General features: G+C 46.5%; 1 protein-coding gene across 2 annotated transcripts; it reads left to right on the top strand.

Annotated features, from left to right (window-relative positions):
• Positions 1-1,329: 1,329 nt before the first annotated feature.
• LOC134824164 (uncharacterized) lies at positions 1,330-12,383 on the top strand. Of its 2 annotated transcripts, none has more exons than XM_063835909.1 (5): positions 1,330-1,531; positions 3,707-3,817; positions 4,002-4,093; positions 4,609-4,693; positions 11,234-12,383. In XM_063835909.1, the coding sequence occupies exons 1-5, from the start codon at positions 1,469-1,471 to the stop codon at positions 11,471-11,473; spliced, it is 591 nt and encodes a 196-aa protein (XP_063691979.1). In that variant the 5' UTR covers positions 1,330-1,468; the 3' UTR covers positions 11,474-12,383. The 2 variants fall into 2 exon arrangements, with proteins under 2 accessions (XP_063691979.1, XP_063691977.1); XM_063835907.1 differs by having other exon boundaries at positions 3,665-3,817.
• Positions 12,384-12,832: the final 449 nt, after the last annotated feature.

Raw genomic sequence — 12,832 nt, 5'->3', positions numbered from 1 at the left:
ACATGATATATGAAGTTTTTCACACATGATATATGCCGCACCGATAGTAAGCACACTTCGATGCCACCTTGACGTGGCGATACTTACTATTTTAAAACTTAGATTCGTGTCTTTAGCCATGTCTAATGAGCATTTTCTATGCTATTATATTAACATGAAGCGTATCGTTTTATTAACATGAAACGCGTATCATAGAGTTATAGACGCGCTTTTGGATCACAAAGATTATTTAGATATGCAAGCTTTTTTTAATCGAATTCTTGTTTTAATTAACATGTGCTTGTCATGATTATTTTTACAGCTGAATCCCAAGGAATGATCTATTTTTACCTATGTTACTCCCACACATCAAAGGAAGATATCAGTTTGACAGTTACCTTTTGAAGTTTGCGATTGCTTGACAAGCTTTTGAAAATTCAATCATATCTGTACCTTTTCAGCGGTGCTGATCAAAAGATCAGTCAATTTTATTCCATTTGTTCAAAATTCGAAATCTAAGTCTAATCAAGTTAATTAAGAAGCTAAGCACACATGTTCAATGTTGGAGGACGTTTAGGTCAAATTGACCTGACTTGCTCTCAAAGATTATCTTCCATGCAAACTTGCCATGATATTACGTGGCGGGTGTCCAGAAATCAAAATTTCCCATAGTAAATACATTGCATGCTGCTGTACTTACCTGCCCACACATATTATGATACTTATAACAAATTGTTCTTCTCCGATCACCATGACAACCAGAGCTTTGCTATGGGGCATTGCAGCACTTTGAGTTGTCTAGTTTGAACTTAAGTTGTAAACTGATAGCCTATCCAGGCTTAAAAGGTGGCCCGATTGCTCCCGTTCTCATGTTTCATGTTGGAACTGACTCTAATCCTTTGTTTGGTGCCATTATAATTCTATAATTTACCAATTCGGATATTTTCACACTTTCCCAACTGTCTTTGTTGTTTGCCACAGATAATTATGGTTGCCATAAACAACCGGTCGTTTTGTTATGCTATGCGTGTTTGACATTTATTCAATTTTCGCTTTTTCCGATATTAAAAATTCAGACTAAGACATAAATTAATTTGTTCGACTTGATTTTTTTCATTGCATTATAACAATAATAATCAAAGCTTTTTTATGCTTTCTTTCTTTTTTTTGCGATCAAGTTCACTTAATTCTATATGTGAACATAATAAATATAATGAATTATTCAATTCGTATAATTTTTCTCAAATTGCATACGATGAACACGATAATATTAGTGATTACTTCATTTATTTAATCCCCTTAAATCACAAATAAATTAGATTATTGACTGCATTAGTTTCTGATAGGAATCCAGCTCACCAGAAATCATGTAGCAGTTTATGTTGGACGAATAAGTTAAAACGAAGACGGCGATAAAAAAGGAGAACTCAGCGATAAAATAGAAGAGATAATTTGGTAGTAACGTGGAAAATATAAGAAATACCAAGGAATGGCAATTGATTCGTCTACAAGGGTCAAGAAGGATTCCCGGAAGGATGATGTTGCCAAACAGGTATAGTGAGCACTGGTTTCTAAAACTTAACTTTATTTCATTCTATTAAAGTAAGTTAAATAAAAATTAAGTTACGATGTACGACTACTAAGCTATTAGAAAGGTTTGTAATGAAATAAAGTTTAACTTTATTATATTTTACTGAAATTAGTTGAATCAAAATTAGGTTACGATGTGCGTTTACTGGGCTGTTAAAATTATCACTGCGTAAACTGTGATAGTATAAGATTAGTAAATGAATATAGCCCCTGGTATGTGAGTGCCAATACAATGTATTTTTGAACTTTTTTTTAATTTTGTATATATAACTTGAAGGTAAGTTTGTGCCTCTTCTTTAGTCATTATAAATCGAGTTGTCCTAGATCAGTCATGTTTGTTGGTTCATTTATTCCGAGACTTTCACTCTAAACTTTTGAAATTAAACGACTATAATGAAGTTTGTGACTCAAGTTTTGATTATTATAAAACTGCGAAGTCAAGCTTAGGCTCAAGTTTAGACTTTTATAAAACTATGAAGTTGTATAAGACTCTATAAGGTGGAGTTTTTCAGAACAATAGTCATTGTCAAAGTGTTCAATCATTTTCACATATTTATACTTTTATAATAATATATTAACATAATGATATATATATTAACATGCACGATATGTGCTTCATATCTTTTTTGGGTCTTAATGAGGACCACCGGGCAGCAAAGCTTCTATGTGAACATATGAAGGTGTCTTGAATTGAAATAAGAAAGGCGCTGTTATTCAAGTAGATAAATCGTTGCTTAACGACTGCAATCAAGTCTCAACAATATTTTCTGATTTTTCATAAATTTGAATCGATCATGATTAAATTTGAGTAATTTAAGAATTTAGACAGTTAGTCTTTATCGACCAATTAAAAAGCTTTATTTTAAACCTTTGACTCGAACCGACCAATCATAGAGCTGCATTTTAGTCACTTGGCTCAAATAGACCAATCAGAGAGCTTTATTGTAGTCACGTGGCTCAAACCGACCAGTCAGAGAGCTTTATTGTAGTCACGTGGCTCAAACCGACCAATCAGAGAGCTGCGTTGAAGTCACGTGGCTCAAACCGACCAATCATAGAGCTGCATTTTAGTCACTTGGCTCAAATAGACCAATCAGAGAGCTTTATTGTAGTCACGTGGCTCAAACCGACCAGTCAGAAAGCTTTATTGTAGTCACGTGGCTCAAACCGACCAATCAGAGAGCTGCGTTGAAGTCACGTGGCTCAAACCGACCAATCAGAGAGCTTTTTGTAGTCACGTGGCTCAAACCGACCAGTCAGAGAGCTTTATTGTAGTCACGTGGCTCAAACCGACCAATCAGAGAGCTGCGTTGAAGTCACGTGGCTCAAACCGACCAATCATAGAGCTGCATTTTAGTCACTTGGCTCAAATAGACCAATCAGAGAGCTTTATTGTAGTCACGTGGCTCAAACCGACCAGTCAGAGAGCTTTATTGTAGTCACGTGGCTCAAACCGACCAATCAGAGAGCTGCGTTTAAGTCACGTGGCTCAAACCGACCAATCAGAGAGCTTTATTGTAGTCACGTGGCTCAAACCGACCAGTCAGAGAGCTGTATTGTAGTCACGTGGCTCAAACCGACCAGTCAGAGAGCTGCGTTGTAGTCACGTGGCTCAAACCGACCAGTCAGAGAGCTGTATTGTAGTCACGTGGCTCAAACCGACCAATCATAGAGCTGCATTGTAGTCACGTGGCTCAAACCGACCAGTCAGAGAGCTGTATTGTAGTCACGTGGCTCAAACCGACCAATCAGAGAGCTGCATTGTAGTCACGTGGCTCAAACCGACCAATCAGAGAGCTGTATTGTAGTCACGTGGCTCAAACCGACCAGTCAGAGAGCTGCATTGTAGTCACGTGGCTCAAACCGACCAATCATAGAGCTGTATTTTAGTCACGTGGCTCAAACCGACCAATCAGAGAGCTGCATTGTAGTCACGTGGCTCAAACCGACCAATCAGAGAGCTGCATTGTAGTCACGTGGCTCAAACCGACCAATCAGAGAGCTGCATTGTAGTCACGTGGCTCAAACCGACCAATCAGAGAGCTGCATTGTAGTCACGTGGCTCAAACCGACCAATCAGAGAGCTGTATTTTAGGAACGTTGGGCAGTGAGCACTAACAAGGCACTATCTTGCAAGCTGGTGAACACGTGCAAGGCTATCGACACTGCAAGAGAGTACCAGTGCAAAGTTTTCGACATTGAGACTAAAGCTATCAAGAGAAAGTGGAAATCTGTCATCAATAGGAAGGTTGGTTCCAAGATCTAAATATGATCTAGATAATATGATTTAGAAATGATCTGATTTTTGCCCAAATACAACCAATCTTTCAAATTATGTAATCATATTTTAAATTTTAAAACAAACCCAGTCCTTTTTGGTCACGTGACCTGCAGCATAATGTAGTTATGACTAACCAGCGAGTGTTGTTCAGGTAGAGCTAATGTTTGCGGAGGGATACATACCGCCAGGTGATGTGAAACTGAGGTGTGCTCCGACGCAGAGAGAGAAACTACTTTATCAGAGGTATTTTCTTTTTATCACGTGCTCCTTATCTTTCTTTATATTGTACTTAATATTTCCTACTCATAGAGAAACTATTCTTTATCAGATGTAGACCTATAGTACACTTCTTTTTTTTTTCTTCTCATATCGTGCTCCTTATCTTTCTTTATATTGCACATGATATTTTTTCTTCCTACCCGCTTTCAGTGTAATGCAAATGTTCGAAGAAATTTCGCTTAATGATAATTATTATTCTTCTTTAAACATTTTGCCTTGAAAAAAACGAATTGTATGCCAAAGAATATATTTGAATTCTGGTGGGGAGTTGACTGTTGAAGCATACTTTTTAACTCGTGACAGTGATTCTAGGGTTTGATGGGTTCCGGTTAATAGACTTATTGAGGAAGCTGGTTGGTTAATAGCTGTCACGTGTGATAACAATATACCCCCTTCCCCCACCAGATTCCACATCTATAGTACAAGGTTTACAAACAAAAAAACGGATTTTCAAAATTCCTAACAACTTGTTTTTGCAGTGATGAGTACACGTTGGGAGGCGATCCACTCTATAGACCTGCTTTATACAGAATAGTGGGTAGCTTACCAGTTTCGGAACACGAGGTAACATAGTACATACCTTACATACCTTACATACCTTACATACCTTACGTACCTTCTTTCCTTGTAACTGCAGAGCTTTTATAACTTTATAAGTTAACTGATAACTGAAATCTTATAACTGCTTTTATTACCTTCGAGGTTTACTGATATCAATATAAGTGAGACATTTTGACACGGCTTAGTGGCTCAGTTGGTCAATCTGCCTGGTATTGCTTGAGGTACCAGGTTCGATTCCCGACTCTGTCACTAGCCGTGGGGTGAGCGTCGTCCGTCGTCGACGCTCAGCTAAGGATCCTGAGTGGTCTATCAGCCCATGAGTGGTCTGCAGCCCCTCGGTCCACTCAGCCAAATACTCGAGAAATCGGGTGTGAGGGTTAAAATATGAGGAGCTGCCCATTGCAGCAAAGTCTCGGGCGAAGAAAGTATGGTACACACTACCTTAACCGTCACTGGCCTAATGTACAATTGAATCCTTCGGCTTCCTGTAATTGGCTGGTTACACACTTGTGTAACAATGTGGCTGTTGGAATGTCCGAAGTAAATAAGTGTTGAGATAAAATGTTAACATACTAACATTTTGTTATCGCTTTGTGGGTTTATAGATCACGTGAAACAACGTACATAAGGAGATAAGGGTTTACCGTACAAATGTACCAATCTATAGACTGAACTTCAAGTCCACTTCACCTAATTTCACCACCACAACATGCCCACAGTATAGGTTAATAAAAGCAATGTACAGGATCAGGAGACTACTGCCTTAGCTTGTAGCTATACTCTCCCCACAGTTACCACTAACACCCCCTCCCCATAGTTACCACTAACACTCCCACCCCACCACTAACACCCCCTCCCCACAGTTACCACTAACACTCCCACCCCACCACTAACACCCCCTCCCCACAGTTACCACTAACACTCCCACCCCACCACTAACACCCCCTCCCCACAGTTACCACTAACACTCCCACCCCACCACTAACACCCCCTCCCCACAGTTACCACTAACACTCCCACCCCACTACTAACACCCCCTCCCCACAGTTACCACTAACACTCCCACCTCACCACTAACACCCCCTCCCCACAGTTACCACTAACACTCCCACCCCACCACTAACACCCCCTCCCCATAGTTACCACTAACACTCCCACCCCACCACTAACACCCCCTCCCAACAGTTACCACTAACACTCCCACCCCACCACTAACACCCCCTCCCCACAGTTACCACTAACACTCCCACCCCACCACTAACACCCCCTCCCCACAGTTATCACTAACACTCCCACCCCACCACTAACACCCCCTCCCCACAGTTACCACTAACACTCCCACCTCACCACTAACACCCCCTCCCCACAGTTACCACTAACACTCCCACCTCACCACTAACACCCCCTCCCCACAGTTACCACTAACACTCCCACCCCACCACTAACACCCCCTCCCCATAGTTACCACTAACACTCCCACCCCACCACTAACACCCCCTCTCCACAGTTACCACTAACACTCCAACCCCACCACTAACACCCCCTCTCCACAGTTACCACTAACTTTCCCACCCCACCACTAACACCCCCTCCCCACAGTTACCACTAACACTCCCACCCCACCACTAACACCCCCTCCCCACAGTTACCACTAACACTCCAATGCCACCACTAACACCCCCTCTCCACAGTTGCCACTAACACTCACACCCCACCACTAACACCCCCTCCCCACAGTTACCACTAACACTCCCACCCCACCACTAACACCCCTCCCCACAGTTACCACTAACACTCCCACCCCACCACTAACACCCCCTCCCCACAGTTACCACTAACACTTCCACCCCACCACTAACACCCCCTCCCCACAGTTACCACTAATACTCCCACCCCACCACTAACACCCCCTCCCCATAGTTACCAGTAACACTCCCACCCCACCACTAACACCCCCTCCCCACAGTTACCACTAACACTCCCACCCCACCACTAACACCCCCTCCCCATAGTTACCACTAACACTCCCACCCCACCACTAACACCCCCTCCCCACAGTTACCACTAACTTTCCCACCCCACCACTAACACCCCCTCCCCACAGTTACTACTAACACTCCAATGCCACCACTAACACCCCCTCTCCACAGTTACCACTAACACTCCAACCCCACCACTAACACCCCCTCTCCACAGTTACCACTAACACTCCCACCCCACCACTAACACCCCCTCCCCACAGTTACCACTAACACTCCCACCCAACCACTAACACCCCCTCCCCACAGTTACCACTAACACTCCCACCCAACCACTAACACCCCCTCCCCACAGTTACCACTAACACTCCCACCCCACCACTAACACCCCCTCCCCACAGTTACCACTAACACTCCCACCCCACCACTAACACCCCCTCCCAACAGTTACCACTAACACTCCCACCCCACCACTAACACCCCCTCCCCATAGTTACCACTAACACTCCCACCCCACCACTAACACCCCCTCCCCATAGTTACCACTAACACTCCCACCCCACCACTAACACCCCCTCCCCACAGTTACCACTAACTTTCCCACCCCACCACTAACACCCCCTCTCCACAGTTACCACTAACACTCCAACCCCACCACTAACACCCCCTCTCCACAGTTACCACTAACACTCCCACCCCACCACTAACACCCCCTCCCCACAGTTACCACTAACACTCCCACCCCACCACTAACACCCCCTCCCCACAGATACCACTAACACTCCCACCCAACCACTAACACCCCCTCCCCACAGTTACCACTAACACTCCCACCCCACCACTAACACCCCCTCCCCACAGTTACCACTAACACTCCCACCCCACCACTAACACCCCCTCCCAACAGTTACCACTAACACTCCCACCCCACCACTAACACCCCCTCCCCATAGTTACCACTAACACTCCCACCCCACCACTAACACCCCCTCCCAACAGTTACCACTAACACTCCCACCCCACCACTAACACCCCCTCCCAACAGTTACCACTAACACTCCCACCCCACCACTAACACCCCCTCCCCAGAGTCATCACTAACACTCCCACCTCACCACTAACACCCCCTCCCCACAGTTACCACTAACACTCCCACCCCACCACTAACACCCCCTCCCCACAGTTACCACTAACACTCCCACCCCACCACTAACACCCCCTCCCCACAGATACCACTAACACTCCCACCCCACCACTAACACCCCCTCCCCACAGTTACCACTAACACTCCCACCCCACCACTAACACCCCCTCCCCACAGTTACCACTAACACTCCCACCCCACCACTAACACCCCCTCCCCATAGTTACCACTAACACTCCCACCCCACCACTAACACCCCCTCTCCACAGTTACCACTAACACTCCCACCCCACCACTAACACCCCCTCTCCACAGTTACCACTAACACTCCAACCCCACCACTAACACCCCCTCCCCACAGATACCACTAACACTCCCACCCCACCACTAACACCCCCTCCCCACAGTTACCACTAACACTCCCACCCCACCACTAACACCCCCTCCCACAGTTACCACTAACACTCCCACCCCACCACTAACACCCCCTCCCCACAGTTACCACTAACACTCCCACCCCACCACTAACACCCCCTCCCCACAGTTACCACTAACACTCCCACCCCACCACTAACACCCCCTCCCCACAGTTACCACTAACACTCCCACCCCACCACTAACACCCCCTCCCCACAGTTACCACTAACACTCCCACCCCACCACTAACACCCCCTCCCCACAGTTACCACTAACACTCCCACCCTACCACTAACACCCCCTCCCCACAGTTACCACTAACACTCCCACCCCACCACTAACACCCCCTCCCCACAGTTACCACTAACACTCCCACCCCACCACTAACACCCCCTCCCCACAGTTACCACTAACACTCCCACCCCACCACTAACACCCCCTCCCCACAGTTACCACTAACACTCCTACCCCACCACTAACACCCCCTCCCCACAGATACCACTAACACTCCCACCCCACCACTAACACCCCCTCTCCACAGTTACCACTAACACTCCCACCCCACCACTAACACCCCCTACCCACAGTTACCACTAACACTCCCACCCCACCACTAACACCCCCTCCCCACAGTTACCACTAACACTCCCACCCCACCACTAACACCCCCTCCCCACAGATACCACTAACACCCCCTCCCCACCACTAACACCCCCTCCCCACAGTTACTACTAACACTCCCACCCCACCACTAACACCCCCTCCCCACAGTTACCACTAACACTCCCACCCCACCACTAACACCCCCTCCCCACAGATACCACTAACACTCCCACCCCACTACTAACACCCCCTCCCCACAGTTACCACTAACACTCCCACCCCACCACTAACACCCCCTCCCCACAGTTACCACTAACACTCCCACCCCACCACTAACACCCCCTCCCCACAGATACCACTAACACTCCCACCCCACCACTAACACCCCCTCCCCACAGTTACCACTAACACTCCCACCCCACCACTAACACCCCCTCCCCACAGTTACCACTAACACTCCCACCCCACCACTAACACCCCCTCCCCACAGTTACCACTAACACTCCCACCCCACCACTAACACCCCCTCCCCACAGTTACCACTAACACTCCCACCCCACCACTAACACCCCCTCCCCACAGTTACCACTAACACCCCCACCCCATCACTAACACCCTTCCCCACAGTTACTACTAACACTCCAATGCCACCACTAACACCCCCTCTCCACAGTTACCACTAACACTCCCACCCCACCACTAACACCCCCTCCCCACAGTTACCACTAACACTCCCACCCCACCACTAACACCCCCTCCCCACAGTTACCACTAACACTCCCACCCCACCACTAACACCCCCTCCCCACAGATACCACTAACACTCCCACCCCAACACTAACACCCCCTCCCCACAGATACCACTAACACTCCCACCCCACCACTAACACCCCCTCCCCACAGTTACCACTAACACTCCCACCCCACCACTAACACCCCCTCCCCACAGTTACCACTAACACTCCCACCCCACTACTAACACCCCCTCTCCACAGTTACCACTAACACTCCCACCCCACCACTAACACCCCCTCCCCACAGTTACCACTAACACTCCAACCCCACCACTAACACCCCCTCCCCACAGTTACCACTAACACTCCCACCCCACCACTAACACCCCCTCCCCACAGTTACCACTAACACTCCCACCCCACCACTAACACCCCCTCCCCACAGTTACCACTAACACTCCCACCCCACCACTAACACCCCCTCCCCACAGTTACCACTAACACTCCCACCCCACCACTAACACCCCCTCCCCACAGTTACCACTAACACCCCCTCCCCACAGTTACCACTAACACTCCCACCCCACCACTAACACCCCCTCCCCACAGTTACCACTAACACTCCCACCCCACCACTAACACCCCCTCCCCACAGTTACCACTAACACCCCCACCCCATCACTAACACCCTTCCCCACAGTTACTACTAACACTCCAATGCCACCACTAACACCCCCTCTCCACAGTTACCACTAACACTCCCACCCCACCACTAACACCCCCTCCCCACAGTTACCACTAACACTCCCACCCCACCACTAACACCCCCTCCCCACAGTTACCACTAACACTCCCACCCCACCACTAACACCCCCTCCCCACAGATACCACTAACACTCCCACCCCAACACTAACACCCCCTCCCCACAGATACCACTAACACTCCCACCCCACCACTAACACCCCCTCCCCACAGTTACCACTAACACTCCCACCCCACCACTAACACCCCCTCCCCACAGTTACCACTAACACTCCCACCCCACTACTAACACCCCCTCTCCACAGTTACCACTAACACTCCCACCCCACCACTAACACCCCCTCCCCACAGTTACCACTAACACTCCAACCCCACCACTAACACCCCCTCCCCACAGTTACCACTAACACTCCCACCCCACCACTAACACCCCCTCCCCACAGATACCACTAACACTCCCACCCCACCACTAACACCCCCTCCCCATAGTTACCACTAACACTCCAACCCCACCACTAACACCCCCTCCCCACAGTTACCACTAACACTCCCACCCCACCACTAACACCCCCTCCCCACAGTTACCACTAACACTCCCACCCCACCACTAACACCCCCTCCCCACAGTTACCACTAACACTCCCACCCCACCACTAACACCCCCTCCCCACAGATACCACTAACACTCCCACCCCACCACTAACACCCCCTCCCCACAGTTACCACTAACACTCCCACCCCACCACTAACACCCCCTCCCCACAGTTACCACTAACACTCCCACCCCACCACTAACACCCCCTCTCCACAGTTACCACTAACACTCCCACCCCACCACTAACACCCCCTCCCCACAGTTACCACTAACACTCCCACCCCACCACTAACACCCCCTCCCCACAGTTACTACGAGAGTATGCACGAGAACGAGTATGGCGACCCCAAACTGCAGGACCCCGGCTTCTAACCACCCCGAACAGAGCCCCCTCCTCTTCCTCCGCAAGCAACAGAACCCGTAACATTAGATCCCATCTAAGCAGCAGAGCGGCACCCCCGGCTATGTTACAGAGACCACTCAGTTCAGCTGTTCCCGTTCAGAGGTCCAAGAAGACAGTTCAGAGGATTACCAGTGCGCGAGCTTGAGAAGAGTTTATGTTGGATTTTGATTTTAGTTAAGGGTTGATTATTAGGGAATGACTGTATTGAACTCCTTACATGCTGCGATATATCATTTCTTTAATCAGCCAATCGGGGAGCTGTATTTTAGTCACGTGGCATCAACCAACCAATCAGAGAACTGTGTTCGAGCCACGTGATTAGCTGGAGATAAATCGATTGTTGGTCCAAACATTTGTATAGTTTATAAATGTAAAAGTATAAGTGCACGATCATTTAAAAAGTTTATGCGAGTGCATAATAAAGCTACAAATTATGTGAACAAGCAACGTGTGCTTGATAAAGGGCAAGCAAATATAAAAGTATATGCACAGCATTGTAACTGAAGTGCAAAGTGTTATATTGATAAATTATGATTCATCTGTTTTACCATATATCCAATATCCTGAAATTGAGGTTTTCACGTGATGCCCAAATAAGGTAATGATAACGTTTCACCTATATAGTACAGCTGGTGTCCCAAAAAGGTGACCACGTTACGTTTATTGATAGCTCTGCTCAGATTTAACCTAACGACTTATGTGAGATTTTCAAGCAAATGAGTTATTGAGTTGGTTATCCAAACTGAGCACCAGATGCAGATCTCCACTTTGGGACCAAGCACAAGCCTTAAGCATGAAAATAAGATTGATATCGGATATTTTTGATTTTCAAAAACTTAATTTGTCTAAAAAAACCTAATTTGTCTGTCGAGGTCTGAAAGATTGATCACAGAAATTATCAAATATGTGATATGACGTGCTCTACCCGTTCTTGAATTATAAACACTTATTACGTGGTCCTATTTTTTGTTTCACGTGATTATACGGCTTCAAATTAAACAATAACGCCATTAGTTTTATAATGATGTTAATTTTTGATTTCGATGTAAATAAACTGATTATAATTATATATATACTAATTGTAATAATTATACATACTTTATTATTAGTCAACGTCCAGTATCTCTATTGACTTGTGTCAGTTATATAATTATAAGTGACCTTAATTTCCGTCAATTTCAAACCAGTAACAATTGAGTCGTGGGAACTATAATGGTATTGACTAGAGTTTTAAAATCTTTAATTTAATATCAGCAACCAACGAATTCAACGAACAAGCCAATACAGAGGAGGTAATCGGAATATTAGGATAGATTTCAATAATATTTTGACAAAGTAAACTCAGTTTGTAAAGCTCATTTGTCAATCCAATTAATTACAAAATATCAAATCATTTAAAAAGAGAGTTTAGAAACAATCAATTTGACTGATTAAAATACCAATAAATGTTATTGATTTAAAACCCTTGCAGATTAAAGTAAATCAGTAAGTCATTGTCATTTTC

Source organism: Bolinopsis microptera, chromosome 12 (genome assembly GCF_026151205.1).
Source record: "Bolinopsis microptera isolate Bmic1 chromosome 12, MBARI_Bmic_1.0, whole genome shotgun sequence".
Taxonomy (NCBI): domain Eukaryota; kingdom Metazoa; phylum Ctenophora; class Tentaculata; order Lobata; family Bolinopsidae; genus Bolinopsis; species Bolinopsis microptera.
This window is presented reverse-complemented; position numbering and strand designations above follow the sequence as displayed.